This window comes from Hippoglossus stenolepis, chromosome 17 (assembly GCF_022539355.2).
Source record: "Hippoglossus stenolepis isolate QCI-W04-F060 chromosome 17, HSTE1.2, whole genome shotgun sequence".
Taxonomy (NCBI): domain Eukaryota; kingdom Metazoa; phylum Chordata; class Actinopteri; order Pleuronectiformes; family Pleuronectidae; genus Hippoglossus; species Hippoglossus stenolepis.
In genome coordinates, this window is record NC_061499.1 from 9,108,564 (window position 1) to 9,127,043 (window position 18,480).

Consider the following 18,480-nt stretch of genomic DNA (forward strand, 5'->3'; position numbering starts at 1 on the left):
GCTCTGTTTCCGACATTCCTGCCGGATCCTAAAAACATTAAAATAGTTATTTTACTAATTAATGGGACATTTCCATTACCACCACACAGCTGAAACAGGGCAGAAGTCTGAGACCACTGTCTTTCCAGTCAGTGGGTCAAGGTACAAGAACAACATCCTACTGATATTCTAAAGTGAGGAGAAAATCTGAACTCCACATTGAATTGATTTCATGCCCTGTAATGCAAACAATGACGTTTTTTTATTTTTTTTTATTTCTTCAAGTTTTATTTCCATTATGATTTTATCATTTTCTTCATAGATCTGGGCAAATGGCACAAAAGTGCAAATCCCAGCGTGATGAACAACTCGCACATAAAATAAATACGGCACCTTTTTAGCAACACTAAAATATTCTCAATATCCAGAAGTAATAAATACTGAATTTACCAAGATGTTCAGTCTTCATTTTACAAAACACAAAGACAACACACGATAGATTTTTCTCTTCTTTTTTTTTTTTTTTGAATTGAATCTTTTGTTCCACAAATTCCATACTTGCACGTACAAACATCTACAGTTTCTACACACAGTACATTGATTTCTGAATTGAACTCACATTTAGAGTAGAACTTCTATCATTGAATAAACAGATCCGAGTCAAACTAAAGAAAAGAAAAAAACAGACACTCCTTCAGTCCAAGCGACGGTGAAGAATTCTTTGCAGAGGAAGGAGTTGTTTTCTGGCATCGGGCCGGTCCTGTTTTTTTCTTTTGTCGGGATTCGTTCAGGACTGATCCGTGTGCTCTTGAGAGGAGACCAGAGGCCGTGCCATGAAAAGTCCCCTGTCCGTTTATCAGACCGCCCTTTGCAGAGTTTGTATATATATGTGTGTGTGTGTTAATGTATGTATATATATATTATATATTATATTATATATATATACATAATGTAAATTTTACACATAGTCAACATTAAATAGTAAACTTTAACATTTTGGACAGGAGCTCTTGACAGAGGATGCTCTTTTGATGAGTTTTGAGTTAAACGCTCACTTCCTGTTTCCCCTTCACTTCCACTTCACTTCCTCCTCTTAAATAGACTCATTCGGACAATTGAGCTTGTGTCAAATTTTACTTTTTGCTCTTAATTTGTGCACATTTTTCAGCTCCCTTCACTTCAGCAGCAGCAAAGCCATTTCTCCAGCTCTGTGACAAGATGAATTGCACGAGTAAAAGCATCCTCCTCCACAAAATTCAGGCATATACAGTTTATATATATATTTATATTAAAGAGTTACCTGGGTCCAAGGTAAACAAGGAGCACAGTCACCACTAACTGACTTTCAGAAACACATACTCAAGTTTTACCAATTTTGAACCCCACTTTGATTAAGAACAATCACTGCAAGCAACAAATCTATGTCATCATACAACAATGAAAACACAAGTTCTTGCTTTTAGACAAAATAACGGCTGGCATACAGGACGTCCAAGAAGTCAGACAATACGATACAAACATGCGTCACAATCGGTTGAATACAGAAGGAGCGGAGGGTGAAGTTGTCTTGATTTAAGATGTGATCCTTCCACCGTGTTTCCCAACAGAGGAACAGGTCACGTGCGTTTTCTCCGAGACTGGTTTCCTTTGACAGGGTTCGTTTTAAAGACTGAACTGTTTCAGCAAAAGAGCACCAGAGTCTATTATGAAGAACAACACAAATAAATTCGACACTGCATATATTGCATTAAGTTTTTTCTTTATCTTCTGTTATTGTAAATATATTTCTGTGGTCCCCAGCTGAGCTGTATTCATCCCAGGGATGAAAATACCGCAACAGAAAAAGTAGAAAAATACGTGACAGACAATTTAAGAGTCTCATGCACACACCCGCACATTAACAACAACGACAACAACAACATCCAAACTGCCTCTCAGACGACACACAACATGGAACAACGTTGTTCACTGAAGACTCACAAACAGCAAAGAAGAGATGTGATCCTCAGAATGTGATCCACATTTGCAAATACTAAAGGAAGAGTTCAACATTTTGGGAAATACTATCGCTACCACTCGGTAAATATGAAGCTATAGCCAGCAGTCAGTTAGCATAGCTTAGCATAATGACTGGAATCAGGGGGAAACTGTTAGCCCGGCTCTATCAGAAATTAACATCATAAAAGATACATAACAGATGTTATATCACGTCTCTTTATTCTGTACAAAGAATATAAAAGAGTAAAAATAACAAGTTGTGGTTTTATGGCAGATTATGTGTTTGACTAGGTGCCAGGCTAGCTGTTTCCCTCCGCTTTCAGTCTTTGTGCTAAGCTACACTAACCAAAGTGAATAAGTGTACTCCCAAAAAGTCCAACTCATCCTTCAAAGGCTCCCTCAAACACACACACACACACACACACACACACACACACACACACACACACACACACACACACACACACACACACACACACACACACACACACACACACACACACACACACACACACAATCCAGAGGACGTCTTTAGGGCAGAACATTTCTCTCCACCAGGCGGCAGCACCACCACCACTCATGTACTCAATCACTGATTGTCAGCACACATATTGATGTACACCTTTGGAGAAATAATACCGAAGTAGTGATATGTATAAACAACTCAATTATCTTCCCTTCTGGAGTAATCGTGTCCAATTGAGATCAAATTTCCAACAGACAATCTGTAAAGTAGCTGTGATACTATCAAAGACGGTTGAACAGTATCATGCAGGAGCACGTTTGATAACTTGAGTGGAGGAATGACTGAACACCTTCAATTAAGCCCTTAAAATAAATTGGACGAGTGACTTTGTAATCTTTGTTTCTCTGCCTGATCAAGCCGACTCCTTTAAACAACTTATTCTTCTTTTGGTCCCATTTGATATGTGCTTATGAGGCCAATGACGTCATGTCATGATGTCTGAGGAGCATTAAAAAAATGTTTTTGTTGTTTTGAGGCCAAACAGAAAAAGACAAAATAATTAAATGACTAATGACAACAAAAAAAATCTTACATCAAATTCCATGATTAACTTTTCTCAGAGCTTTTCTTTCTCGTAAAACAACTATGCAAGGTAAAGTTGAAAAGCTTTGGAAAAAGGCCTGGTGACAGGACTTTGATTAAAATTTTGATTTTGCATAACTACTATTTCCAAGGTCAAAATTAACTAAATCCTTGTTTAGTGTCATTTTAAGGCTGATTAATTCTGCAATGCATGAGGGATGGAAAAATGATCCTGCATGTACAGTAAGTCAGTGCAGTGATGCTAAAAGATACTACTAGCTGAAAACATAATCAAGCATTTCACCACACCTCAGCTACTGCATGAGAAATATTAAATATATAATATTTAGAAATTAGCCTAAAATTATGAAACCGCCGTTCCGTACATTCTGCTGTTGGATCAAATGACTGAAGAGTGTGGCTGCACTGAATCGCAGGAAATGTTGGTGCTTAAAGGAATAAATCACACGTGTACATAAGCAATCGCACACACTCACATACAACACACACACACACACACACGCAAATAATTCATCAATTATTATGCTTTTGTATCGGCTCTCACATTTAGCACTTGACGTTTAACACTGAACACTCAGGAACTGGATCAAACTTTTCCCATTTACAACTGAGAATCCTGTGAAATGTAACTTCACCAGTGTTGGGAGGCTTTACAAAGAGGAACAGACTGGATTTATACAGGAAGAGTTCAACTCTTTGTTTATGAGTGAATCTTCTACTTGTGCTCAGCAGTTGGCGAGGGGGGTCATTGTGGCTTTTAGAGGGATTTAAATCAACCTGAAATTAATTTTGAGGGCTTTTTTAAAATAAAAAACTATTCATCACACACGTCTATGAGCATCTGAATAGGAAATTCTAATAAACAAGCACCACTGAAAACTAGTCACTGAGGCTGTGGACGGATGAGAAATAAAAACACAATCACATACATCTGGAAATCTTTGCACACGTTCCCCCAAATCTGCCTTTTTTCTGTTTCATTTGACCACTCTGTCTTTTCAGGGGAGATCTATGGGCATTTTAAATCATAACAGCACGTTTCCACCTCTACCACATCAGCCTGTGAGTATTACACGTCCGTAAAGGATCAGATTTCTTTTTACCTGGTGGCTGAAATAAAGTGATGTAGTCGTGTCACCATGACACCGGTGTTTATCTCTACGTCTGTTAATCTCTGTGGGTCTGTTGGGACTTTGAAAGACGCGATCCATATTTCAGAGGATTCTGGGCTTACAATGGGGGGGGTGGGGGCGGGGGCAGTCTGTTGGTGTGTGATGGGCAGCAGCTGAAGCTCTCAGGAATGTTTGGGCTCTAGTGGTCAAAACACACTCCAGCTGTACTCTCCTGCCCTCTGCTGGTCACCTGCTTTACTGCAACACTTGGCCTCGCGTTTCAGGCAACTTGGTTGCAAGGAAACTACCTGCAGCGAGCGCGCCGGCAGCAAAGATGATGGGCACGGCCTTGGTGATGCCGACGAATGACTGGAAGATGCTGATGCCCAGGACGGCCGCCAGCTTGCAGAGAGCATTCAGGAAGCCAAAGGCCGTGCACCTACAGACAAGAAGACAGGAAGAGAGGGAGAAACACAGGGGAAATGTTTTAACAATACTGATTAATTACTTTCATCTGATCCGTCCTCAGTGTGTGTTTGAAGAGGATTTTACTACATTTCTACTGCTGCAACCTCTTTGTGGTCAAATTAATTAAATCACATCAACTTATGACCTCAATATTCAGAGCAATAATATAAGAAGTGTGTAGCCATGTAGTCAAATAAAACGATGTGTTAAAAGCAATACGTTAGATGGTGTTGTTGTAGTGGTAAAAATGTCAGACAGTAAATACCATCACCGAGGGATATTTTACTCAAGAGCAGAAATGGACTCTGGCTTCAGTCTGAAGCTGATCTAATTAAAAGCAAAGCCTCAGTCTTATTCAGACCGACAATTAAATCTGTCAGTTTCCATGTTGTAAAGATATGCATATTAACATAACATGTGAGTTATTAATCCAAAAGTAGGTTTACAAACCAGACTCGAATGGACTTAAATGCTACTCATGTGGCAAATCATAAAATAACTCAATAATATATATTCAATATAACAGAAATAGAAATACATTAAAAAGAAATGTATATATTGGTAGGAAAACATCAGCATGACTAATAAAAACCTACGTTAAATTGTCATAATTCAAAATGAAAACATAATTAAATAATTGCTATATCTATTGTTTAAATGAGAATTACAGACAGGTAGCTGCTGTGTAACCGTCAGCTGTGCGGTCTCTTCATGAGACAACACAGAATAAGATCTTCTCTGAGGGAAAAGCTGCTGTCACGTCACCTTTTATCCGAGGGGTAGAGCTCCACTGTGATCACATCCAGGGCGTTCCACGAGGCGATGCTGATGCCACCGAACAGACACAGGAGAGCGATCATCCCCGACTCACTGTTGCCGAACATCAGGAAGAAACAGCTGATACAAGAAATGACGCTGGATCCCGCTGTTCGGGGAGAGGAAGCACAGTGACATTAAGTTAAATGGCCTCTATGGGCGCAGAGTGAATGATCCTGCAGGGATTAGATTTACTCACCCAACATCCGTAAACGACCAATTTTGTCCATTAATAGAGCCGACACAATGTTGCCAGGCAACACTGCCAGTGTGCCGAGGAAGTTGACAAAGTATATCATGTAGGCATTGTTGAAGTCGTCGCTGAAGTCGAGCATGCAGCCCTCCTTGTTGTGGAGGAACGTGCTGTTGAGCAGTTTGCAGTTGACAAACCTGTATTTGAACAAATCTGATGAAACAAAGGGATAAAAACATGTGTTAATACTTTGAAATATTAAATCCAAGGATTAGAAATGTGTATAAATCTTTGAGGAAGCTGATAAATAAATGTAAGGGTATAATTTTTACTAGGGAAGAGGAGGAAATGTCTAAATTCTACTCGTGTAGAAGTCGCCTGTGTGTTTCGCCTCAGGTCTTATTTATGGAGGCTGTTGCAGACACTGCTCAGGGCTGAAAATATACTTCTACCACCTCTGCATGTTTTCAAGAATTAAAACAATTAAGTAGGTCTTTATTTACAGTTACCGTTCTTCTAGAAAAGACAATGCTCTTAATCATATCAGGTTTCCATCCGTGTAACTTCATATGAATTGAAGCTGGAACATTGCAGGAGACATGTGATGCTTTTTCAGTTTTTCTTTCCTCCAGAGTGTTGAATAAGTTTATTTGTGTAAAAAGTCTGAAAAGTTAAAAAGCCCAGAGTCTGAGATAAAGGAAAACATCAGCCGATACTTCAGGGGATTCCCCACATTTGCCCAATGCAGGAGTAGCATCTATTCTGGCACTCCCCCCAACAGGGTAAAGTGGAGGCAGATATTTCCTTCACATGCTGGAAGTGGTTGACAGATGATGAAAAGAGGAGCTGCAGTAACTGACATTATGAGGGAAGTGATGTGTTTTCTGAACATTAGAGCATGTAAACCTATGCAAGTAACAACCCAAAGTTAATTTATGAAACTGAATTTGAGCATGATAAGTCTCCTTTAAAAATGCACTTGGAATCTGCTGGTTTTGTGGTTTATTTTGTGACTTCACTGCTTTTCCCCCCAACTTCTGAAACCATCAATGACTACTTTTCCTAAAGGGCAAAGAGACGGCATACAAATCATCTCCCTGCAAAAGCAGCCAGGACATACAGCCACCACACAACCAAATCTTCTGTCAGCATCTGTTTCTCATCAAAGTTCAAAACATAAAAACAGATTAAACTACTTCATCCTTTTTGTTCCTCCAGACTTCTTTAAATATACAGTGAATCAGGAAAACAACTGAAAATGTCAGGAGAGGTCAAACAACTTCTCCTCGAGCTTACGAAGCCTGTTACATTCTGTTTATACCTCACTGTCTGCTGCTGCTGAAAACAGCCTGATTACATTCTCTACTGAAACTGCTTCCAATAACCAAAGCTGGTTTCATTAAAGAGACTCTGGCATTAAAAAAAAGTGCTGAATGATCATAAAAGTTTGGATGCAGAATAATGTATCTGTGGCTTCAGGGATGAGAAGTTAGTGCTGCTGTGATTGTTGGACCGGAGATGTTCAAAAACTAAATCTGTGAAAGCTTAGAACTGGAGGGAGAGCTACGTGGAAGAGTTTTCCAGTTTCTCAGATGTCTTTCCCAGATTGGAATCTGACATGTCGATTTAAAGGCTCATAAGCAGTAATCAAGACCACACACCAAAAACACACCAGCGACCACGGCCGTGGATCAGGAGGTAGAGGGTTTGATCTCCAGCTCCTCCAGTCCATATGCCAGTGTCCTTGGGCAAGACATTAAACCCTAAATTGCAACTGTTCCGTCGGAGAGTGAATAATGTGCGGTACAAAAGTGCTGAGTATAGAAGCTGTTTGTGTGTGAGTGGGTGAATATGACTTCAAGTGCTTTGAGTGGTTGTCAAGACTAGAAGCACTTAATAAAAGCAGTCCATTTGCCCCTTTGAATACAGCTTGGGCATAACAAAATTAGATTCAGGGCTTCTGTCAATACATCCATCTTTTCTGTGCATGTTTGGGTACAGGGGCAGATCACGTGTAAATGAACTATAGATACTTAAGAAGGTCTAACTAAGGGATAAAAACAACAGCAAACACAAAAACGCAGGCACGTTCAAGAAGAAAGAGAAGATAGACAAAACAACACTGTAAGATAAAGCCCTTACTTAGTGCTATTTTTTATATATTAGAATACAAATATTGTTACATCAACAGGTACTGTGTAGAGGACACTGATGCTGAGACCCAGAATAAAAGACATAATATAAGAAAACAAATTTGTCTGTTTAGTATCATAAAGAGCTTTGGATCTGAGTATCCAGTTGATATATTCTTCACATCTGTTTTTCAAAGCACTGTTTCACATCCAATCCAATCACTCTGCCTTCCAAAAATATGGCCTGAATTTGTTTACGTTGCTACGGTAACAGCTCTGCAGCAGCGTAACCAGGGGATACTAGCATCAGAGTGTTACTATGGTGACAGTCCTGCTGAGCTGCTGTGAGGTTGTTTTTTTTTTTACCTTAAGCTAAAATGAAATGGTTTGAAATTCATATTCAAGCTGAAATAAATTTAAGTTGTGATAATTAGAATCTGTATTTAAAACTTGAGCTCAAATTAAATTAAATTCCTGAATAAAAAATAAAAAATTAATCGAAAACGTAAACCATTAATTGATTTAAAGTTCTAATTAATGATGTATTTCCATGGATATTTACCTGTGTTGTAGAACAAACTTGCAACGAAGGTGCAGTTTTTGAATAAGGTGTGTGTGGAGGTGATGTCCTCGAAGTAGCACTCCTCAAACACAGAGTCTTCAAACACCATGGATTTCATTTTCAGGTTGAGGAACCTGGTGAACAGGAAACATTTTTCAGCTTTAGTCTCATATCTGCACATTTTATATGTAGTGGTATTACATCTAATAATACCGCACTCACTTGTCATTGAAGTAGTGTCCCTGGCTATGCACTTGGTTTTCCAGTGTGAAATTAAAAGTGACATGCTCCACTCGTTCCTTGGTGAAGGTCTTTGTCTTTGATTCATACTCCTGCTTCTGGATGTACTTGATCATGTCTGGGAACCACACCGTCAGGCCGTAATAGCTGCAGAGTTGTGGGTCGAGAACGGAATTGAGTAAGAATCAATAGTGAACATGCAACAGCAAAGATTCTATGAGTCTTAAGTTTACCTGAAAGACATGGTGAACCACACAGCCATGAGCATGAAGGTAGTCCGTTTGTATTCAGGGCTGAAGCAGGCGAGGATGTTTTGCCGGATCTGAAACATGTGAACAGGAAGGTGAGGAAGACCTGATTCAAACTATAAATAAATTTATGGTTGATCCAATGACAATTTTGACGCACAGTGCTAAGCTCTTACTTTAATTATATGATATGATATTCCTTTGATATTCCTGAGCAGAAATATGTAACTTGCAAAGCTAGAATTATCTTTATGAATATAAGTTAACATTTAAATGCAACATAATAGCCATGCAGGTTTTTTTTTATAATTTCCTACTAACAAATGTCTCTGTCTTCGATAAACTATGTACTTATTGTCAAGGCTTTTCTCAGTAGGCGTTAGGTAGGCGGTGCAGTAGCAGATTCAGAAGAAGATGGAGGCTGTAGATGTGTGTGTAGCACAATGTAGGCTGGATGCAAATTAAAATCAGGCACTAAGGTGCTGCAGAAATGTACAATACAATAAAAAGGAACAAGTTTAAACGCATGAAAACCAAATGCAAAGGTAAAATCAATGCCATTGATTTAGTCACACATATAAATACTAACAATTATCAGAAAACATAAAGGTATTTGTTTCAGTTAGTTTGACCTAATTCCGTTTTAAAGGACCACGTTGGTTGGATTAAGAAGCAACTAGTGGTGAGGTTGTACATTGCATCTAAATAAATACCCCTTCCTTTCCAATAGCGTAGGGAGAATCTACAGGTAATGCAAAAATATGACGTTGTATTTGTTTTCCTCCCTCAGCCTCAGTCACCTGTTGGGAGAGGCTAATAATCTTCAGTCTGTAGCGTTTCCAAACCGGAGTGTCGGTGCCAGTGTCCACCAACTCGTCAATCTGTTTCACCGTCTTGATGGTGGTGACCTGGGATGAAGGAGAAAAAGTCCATCAACCAGATGTCATGGTTTTCTAGCCACTGAGCTTTCCAGAGGTTTGCTCCCCTGCTGCTTTTTTTGTTTGGGCATCAGAGTAAAGGAGAAATTTTCTCATGTACCTTATAATAAGGTTACACATGAGCCATTTAATCATAAACTCTGTTTAGCTATTCTGTTTTATTCCCCCATAAATGTACAGTCCGGAAAACTCTGTTTGGATTTCCTGCTGTGAGGGTCCATTATTGTTCAGTGATTTTAAGGAAAGTACATTAGGTAGGTTCCAGGAGAGTAGTTTCATGTCTGTTGTGGTATACTTACAGAAAACACCTTCTCTGGGTGTCCCTTTGCTCTCATGTTTGTGTCGTGAACTTGCTTCAGAATCATCCACCCTTCGTCGTGTTTGCCGTTCTGTTTGAGGAAAAAATAAAGGTCATACAGCACATTTTATTGATTTTTTTTTAGGAGCCATGTTATATGAGCACAGGCGGCCACAACTGTCAGCAAGGGGCTAACTCCTAGCGAACACATTCGCTGACCTCCAAGTAGAAGCGTGGGCTCTCTGGCACGACGCTGAGGGTGGCGATGGCAGCAACAGACGGAAATGCGCACACTAACACAAACACACGCCAGCTATGGAACTGATACGCTGAGCCCATCTGGAAACTCCATCCTGGGGAGACAAAAACAAAGCAACTCTCAGAACTTATTACACCTCAGTCAATAACGGAGAAGGTCAGACTGCCGATCTTCATGAAGCACCGTGTCTGTGGACAGACGTTTGCCCACAAATGAACTCGAACCTGCATTTTCCTACCATCTGCTGCCAAAACCAGAGATAATAAAGATACATTTCAAAGAATATACTCTGACATTCTGGGAAATATGCCTATTAGTCCTATTCTTTAAGATTGACACCACTTCCATGTCTGTGATTTAAGTGTTAAAGGATGATCAGCTAGTTTGGATCAGTGCAGAAGTAGCCAACCATAAACCTTATCATTTCAGCGACATGTGACTGGACTCACCGTAATGTGGGATAATAGCCCAGGCCATTGCCGATGCGTATATTCCCCCGATCATCCAGAACATGCAGAGCCAACTGAGGTGCTCGCCGCGCTTTTCTTGGGACAGGAATTCGGAATAGTAGGAAAACACGATGGGAATCGATCCACCGATCCTGCAAAGATCAGAAACCAACTGAGCCAGGAGCAGAAAAATCCTGACATGCATACAGAGTTCAGGTTGTCACATTGATCTGCTTTCAGACATGCACTGAACCCCAGACATTTTTCCTGAAGTTTTCCAGATAGGCTGAGAACCTCAGGTACTGGTTTACTTTAAATAACTGTATGATGGACATGACAGACACATACCACAGGGGAGAGCCTATTACTCCTTCTGAGTCAGAGCAAATCAAGGGTTTAGTGGAGGCACCATCGCTTGAGTCACCAACCTCCAAACTATAATTTTGTTTGGTCACCGAAGCTTTAAAGTTACTTTCGATTTCTCCTCACTTGTGTTTCTCCATCACTGTGGTGGAAAACTAACTCCCAGAGGCTCGGTGGGAAGGGGATTGATTTAAGCGCGGAGGGAAACGACTTCAGAATCTCAATTTGTCACTTGGCTCCACCAGAGAAGCTGCTGTTTTTAATAATGTAAAGACTGAAGAGAGTGAAGATTGAAAACTTATAATACATTTAAAAGTAACATCCTTCCTCTGCTAACCCTAAAATGATTTAATTTGATGCATCAGATCAATCCCAAAAAAATATTGTATCATTTGGAAGATTAGTATATTGATTTTGTGATATATATTCTTGAAATAGATATTTTGCTGATACATTTTTTTATACCATAGTCTTACACCACTTATTTGTGTTTACTTTAGTAATCTGGTAATCTATATAAAATTCCATAATTTTTTTTAAATATATTTTACATTTATATAGTTCAGTTATCACGTCAAATGAATTTCTAAGTTTTGTATTTTTGTGTTTTCCGACTAGATTGTGTAGTATACTATACAATACAGAATACTTTAAATAAAGAGTGAAGAGTGACGCAGCTGACAGGTCAGACGAGAGTAAACCGGCCCAGATGGAAGAAGAATTAATTTTTCCAATTACCCGACACCCGAGAGGAGCCGGCAAAACAGAAAGGTGCTGTAGCCCTGGACGAAGGAGGAGAAGAAGGAGAAGATGCTGTTGATGGAGAGCGAGATAAGAAGAGACTGCCGACGGCCTATCCGGTCAGCCAGAGCCCCCCAGAGGAAAGCCCCCACCATCATCCCGAAATATACGATCAGACCTGAGGAGAAAGAGCAAATAAAATATGAGTTACTAATCTAAATGCAGTATAAAAGCTGTATCTTTCATATAAAACCCAATGATCACACAGTAACCTGTAAGTATCTTACCCAGCATGCTCTTGTTAGGTTCAGACAGGCACATATCCTTCTCAGCGCTGGGGAGGACAAAGCCGACCACAAAGATCTCAACGCCATCGGCCATGAGAGCCAGCCCCAGCACAAAGTACAGGGTCCACTGGAACTTCCCGTGACCGCATTCTTGTAAAATGGTCTCGTACTGTTGAGCCAGCACCTCCTGGTCCTTCCTCCTCTCGGCCTCGGACGCCCCGATATCTCTGAACTGCTGAGAGCCGGCATCCACGGAGCCCGGCCCACCGGCCAGGCTGCCTTTGCCCGACTCGGCCCTGGGGATTCCTTGGTACTCGCCCTCGTAGATCTCATCGTCCTCATCGTGACCCTCTGTGGAGTCACTGTGGCCGGCCTCATCGTCATTGGCCGCCTGGCTGTCTCCACGGTAGTAACCTCCATCCTGGCTGCCCTGTCTTGGGAAGTCGTCGTCATCGTCCTCTTCAAAGCGACTGTAGGAGCGCTTGCTGTATTCATCGGTCACCCGATCCACTGAGCGCCCAACCTTCTTAGAGGCTTGCCGCTTGACCTCTTTGGCAATGTCTTTGGCACCTTTAATGAAGGCAGTCCGGTTTTGGTAGCCTTCCTCCATTTCAAAAAGGTTCAGTTGACGCAAAGGTGGTCAAACGTTGTGTGAAGAGGCCTCCTGAACGTTCAGGATACACCTCAGAGATCTGAAGAGCTCGGCTGACAACAGGCTTTTCTTTTCTAGAGAGAAAGTGGAAATAGAAAGTTGTCAATTAACCTTAAATTTTTTTCTGAAATCATCCAGGCATGTGGAGGAAAAGCAACACTACACATTACTGGTGACCTGTGAACACTTCTTGTTGGAGAGCTGATCAAACATCCAGAAAAAGACACACAGTACCCAAAGAGATACAAAACAATCACAAAGAAATTGATTGAAAATTACTGCAAAACACAGAAAGAAAGACACAAAGAGATGCAAAACAATCACAAAAGGACAACGAAGAAACACGCAGTCACTTTGTGTTTCTTAGTGATACAAAATGACTAGGAAGGGATGCAAAACGTCAATGAAAACACACAAAACCCCAAAACGACAGCACAGAGAAACAACTTCCCCAAAGAAACATCCAGGTTTCTTGTACATATCGATGAGAAGGGGTGGGAGTTAACACGTCTCCAGCAAGGAGCCTGACGTCCATCCCTATTGTCTTGTTTGAACTGATCATTCGGGTTTTTTGACTCTTTAAATGCAATTATTTAAAACGTAATTCCACTTAAACCCATTAACATGCCAGTTTGATTAAATAGTACCACATTTAAATGTTCATACACTACATGAGAATGGGATATTTTGGAGGGTTAACACAGCCTGGGATATTTTACTGATTGACTGATTGATTGTGGGAAAAAAACGTCCCTCACAGCATCTCCAAGACAAAATTGTCTCCCCCCCCTAAAACTGCTAAAGCACTATATATGTTAATATTATTGCGGCCTCATGTCTCATCCAATTGGTCTTTGAACTGATATTTCTTTTTTCGTCGAGCTAACCAAACAAGCCTTTCCACACTACACCTGTTGCATTTCCATATCTGCCCGGCATGTGCTCTCTGCTGAGTCACAGAAGGACGGAGCAGTAACTTACGAACAGGAAGAGACATCGAGGCTTTCACAGTAAGGCTGATTTTTAATGCCCTTGTTGCGTAGGTGCCTCGAATGCCTTGTTTTACGGTAAAGAGCTACAGCACATCACCATGACTCGGATCTAATGTTACTGAGATAATGATGCAGAGGATGAGACACTAGCTCGTGATGAAATCACTGTAAGGACTTTGCTGTTTATGTTTTCATCCGATAAAGCACATTGACGTCTCTTCATTAAGTCGTTTAAAGGCTGCTCACAGGATCCTGCACTACACTGTAAATCTGTGACTGTTCCGAGGCATTACATGTCAGGTTTGAAAAATATTACACTAACATTATGGAAAGAAGTTCACGTCGTGGATTAATCAAACGAAACATTCCTTAATTGAAAAAGTGAACAACTGCGGGTGGAGAGGCGATGTGCACTAAAAACGACTGAAGCTTGAAATTGAGAAGACGCTACAAATTGATGTCCATTTTACGTGTCTGCTGCAGTGTCACGTCTCCCCTTTGGAAAAAAAACACTTATCCTGAAGAACACTTATAAAAATCCCCTGACTGGTACAGTTCAGTGGTGAGACCCACATCAATATGTTTGTGTATTAAGACTCTGTGAGCCTCGGGTCAGCGTGGAATAAAACAACATGTCAGTTTGAATTTGCGGCGCAGGGAAACAACAGACAGGGGATTATGAGAAACATCTCTGCAGAGCTCACTGTGGCCAGAACAGGGTCTGACAGGTTCTAACAGAGATGACGAAGCTTTACATGTTTAAAGGTTGATACGAAGCATTTAATACAAGTCCACAGATACGGGGTTTACTCATTTTCTCCCTGCATTCAAATGTCAACCTTTTATTCCCTGTAAATGTTATCTCTACACTCCCATCATATAATTCCAATGGAGAATTACTGAACTCCGTCATTATCTTTTTATTTATTTATGGATTTTTGGACTAACACTAGACAGTAAGTTTGGCCATGAGTAATAACAGGACAACACGGCTCTTAAGTTTGAAGTTGTTAAAATCTCCAAATTAGGACAAATAGGCGACTGAGTGTCCTCCGTGGGAGTTTCAGCATTAAATATTGAGCAGGGAGAGAAAATGTTAATGTTAATCAGCTCCTTAAAGAAAGATTAAAGAAGATATAAAAGAAACTAAAACCGTCTTGTCCTCCACAGTGAATTGGAACGTTTGTCTTCAGGGCTTCAGCTCTGCAATGAATTCAATCGGTGACACCAGTAAAATTGCATCCTTGTTTGCTTGAAGGTGCAGATAAAGGAAAAACTAGTGTCTGTAAATGAGTGAGTCAAAAGTAGTATGGGATTGACACACAGTTTTTATAAAATAGAGATCTAATTTAAGAAGTGCTAATGTTTAAGGGAGTAAAGATCATTGATTTTTGGGGGTATTTAACCAATTATTCCTCAACAATTAGTCATTTATCTTGTAAAATGTGAGGAAATAGTGATAGAGGTCCATCCCACTATTTCAGAGCCTAAAATCACCCATTTTGTCTAAAACCTAAAGATACTCACTATGTTAAACATTAACAGAAGATATTTGGCGTGTATCCTCAAAAACAGGACGTAAATGTTGGACTGAAATAGTCGTCAGTCCTTGCTTCAACTCTAGATCTACTTAGACGTACGCCACCATCCGTATCCTGCTCAATACAAACACATGGTTCATTTGTATTGCATTAAATTTTAACTGGGGTATCAAGTCTCATCATGAGGCCGCAGATCCTTCAGTGTCAGCGGGACGAGCAGATTTACTGGCACAGACCGGCGGAGCCCCACCAGGTCTGGTCGGCCGGGCTAAACTGTGGGAGTCTAAACTAATGATGTCTCAGATGGAGCCACTTACAGGCCTGTAATCACCATCGCTCCCAAAACACAGGCACACGAGCCTGTGTAAAATAATACCAGCATATGGAGCCGTGAGCGAACGAGAAAACACGTCAGAGCCGTTTGGTTTTAAAGCCATAAAACACACACTCACACTCACACACACTCACACACACACACACACACTCATATTCAACCTGTTCTCTCACTTTGCCTGATGGCAAAATGGTGGAGAAAGCACAGGTGTAACTAACATTATTAACCACTGTTCAGTTCTATTTAAATCTCTCAGTATACGAATGCAGGGCCCATAAAACTGAAGCAGCTAAATGGAATTCAGCCAATCTTTAATTTTATTATTTAACACTTGCTGCAACGTGTCAAAATATCAGTTGTGATTCAATCAAAAAAAAAGTAAAACAGTGACTCGGATGAAGCTACATCCCAGTGCACCTACAACTGTTTTAAATTGTACTAATGCCCCATGTGTCATTACCTCCACCAAGGTTTTCACTACGGTCCATTTGTTGGTTGGTTGATGTGTTTGTTTATAAGCAAGATTACAGAAAGACAACTCGACAGACTTTCAAGAAACTTAGTGAAAGGATGCGGATCACTTTGTTTAACACTGTGAGATGCACAACATACAAACCAAAGCTCGAGGTCCATATTCATCATTAAGTGAAAAATAATGAGTCTCTGTAGGAACAATCTTAAATACCAACCACAGTAAATCAATAGACATTTAAGGCCGTTTAATTCATATTACAGACACACTACACATCCCTTTAGATGGAGAGATTTAGAAATAATGTAATAAAACAGAGAAAAGGATAAGACAGTGACTGAAAACATGTCAGTCTTCGGCTATCGTCTGACCATGAATTAGCCCCTGAGGGCATATTTGGTTTTTTTGGGTGTAGACAGCGGATTTCTGGACCAAGACTCTTTTACAGCCTGACTAGTTTCTTTCATAACACGAGTCCAACGTTTCTCCACAAATAACAAAAGCAGTGACACTTTTTGAAGATGTTTTAGGTCCAGACGGCATTTGGGCTCATCTCTATTAACGGCTATCTTAAATATAAATGCAGATCAATATAAAAGCTCATAGTCGATGCATTCCCGTCAATGTGTTCCACCTCTTTTCCTCTCCACAGGGACTATTTACCTGCAAAGCCTGCTCAAACGTGATTGGTCAAACTAGATATGTTAACCAGCAAGCTTCCGATTCTCCATATTCACATGCAGAATCTGTTTATAGAGATTAAAAACATATTTGCTGAAGTAACAACTTATTGTACATTCTAGTTTTTTACATGGTACAAATGTCCTTGTGTCATTTTAATGTATCTTATACAACGCTCGTAATGGATCTTTAATTTTAACCCTTAAACAGGAGTGCAAACATTAGTCGTGCATGCAGAGGCTTGGTTTCTTACACCCGTGCATCCCACAGAGATAAAGACTCGTCAGACTCGAAGAAAAAAGCCTAGAGCCCACTTTCCACACTTTCTCATCCCATCCATTCCCATTTCGCTGTCAAGTTGACAGCATCTCCACGGCCCCACGCCGCCTGCAACACACACACAGCCCTGTCAGTGGAGGGGAGAGAGGAAGGCCTGAGGAAGAGGAGGATGGAGGATGGAGAATGATTGCTCCCTGGTCTCTGTTTAAAAAAAAAAAACCTTTTCTCTTTTCTTTTCACCCTCGTTCAAAAATCAATCAGCGTCAGTTTACCACTTGCTTCCAAGGCCGAGCGGAGCAGATAGCCATCACATCACATGCACGAGAGCTTATTAAAGCAAGGGGAGGTTTCTATCAGTCAAATGTCGTGCTGAATAACAGGGACACCTGAAGATAGCATCGCATCAAGAGAGGCAAACAACCCCCAACCCCAAAAAGGAAAACATTAATATGAGCTTTTATTCTGCTTTAACAGGCCTGTTTTAATATGAGCTTCATGTATGGATTATTTCTCATAAATGGCAATTATGTGGGTATAGCATGAAAATGTGAAAGCAGGAGTCTGATTGAAGATGAATGAATTGAAGGATCCAGTCGGCTCACAATTGTCTTCAATGATGATCAGAGGAGGGGGGGGGGAGGCCTCGTCGATTACACAGCACCACAAATATCCGACAGCATTAAAAACAGGAACCTGATGATAAATAGCCGGTTTGTGTGCTCGCTCCCTCACGTCTGTCCCTCGTTCTTAGAAATCTCAGCCAACATCAGCATCTGGTCACGACTCGGATTAAATCACATATAGCCTCGATTCACAAAATCGATCCCGTTTGCTGTGTGAAGCCGAACGACAGGAGAACACGCCCATCACCTCTTCCTCGTGATGATGTCTTAATACCGGAGAAGAAAATAATAAAAGAGACAAACAGAATCCCAGCCGCCATCGGTCCCCACATTTGGGTTTTTGTATCTCACCTTCAGTTCCTGCGACGCTCGGTGCCTCCTCCGCGCGGAGATGGTGGTGATGAAGAATGAGGATGAGGAGGAGGATGAAGCCGTAAGAGGCTGTTGCTGCGAAGCGAGTGATGATGCTGTGCGGGCGAGAGAGAGAGAGAGAGAGAGAGAGAGAGAGAGAGAGAGAGAAGACCACGCCATCCATCCATCCACACACACTCAGTGATGCGCAGGGGTCCCCTCCCCCCATGCATAAAAAACACTCAGGAGCACATAAACGCCTTCATATCTGGAGGGGTTTTGCGCAGATTGTGTGCAGATCTGCGCCAAAAGCCCTTTTTAGCTAATTATACGCTTTTTCCGCATCCAAGGGCTCATGTGAGGTTTGCGCATCAAATGACTGCAAACGCATTTCTCATCAATT

General features: G+C 40.8%; 1 protein-coding gene across 1 annotated transcript; it reads right to left on the reverse strand.

Annotated features, from left to right (window-relative positions):
- Positions 1–475: 475 nt before the first annotated feature.
- LOC118124801 (synaptic vesicle glycoprotein 2A) lies at positions 476–18,439 on the reverse strand. Its single transcript, XM_035182947.2, has 13 exons — positions 18,078–18,439; positions 12,153–12,878; positions 11,863–12,043; positions 10,762–10,913; positions 10,273–10,406; positions 10,055–10,144; positions 9,618–9,725; positions 8,803–8,891; positions 8,552–8,716; positions 8,330–8,463; positions 5,642–5,848; positions 5,392–5,551; positions 476–4,597 (listed from the first exon to the last, which is right to left on the reverse strand). The coding sequence occupies exons 2-13, from the start codon at positions 12,760–12,762 to the stop codon at positions 4,414–4,416; spliced, it is 2,214 nt and encodes a 737-aa protein (XP_035038838.1). The 5' UTR covers positions 12,763–12,878; positions 18,078–18,439; the 3' UTR covers positions 476–4,413.
- Between the last annotated feature and the right edge of the window lie 41 nt (positions 18,440–18,480).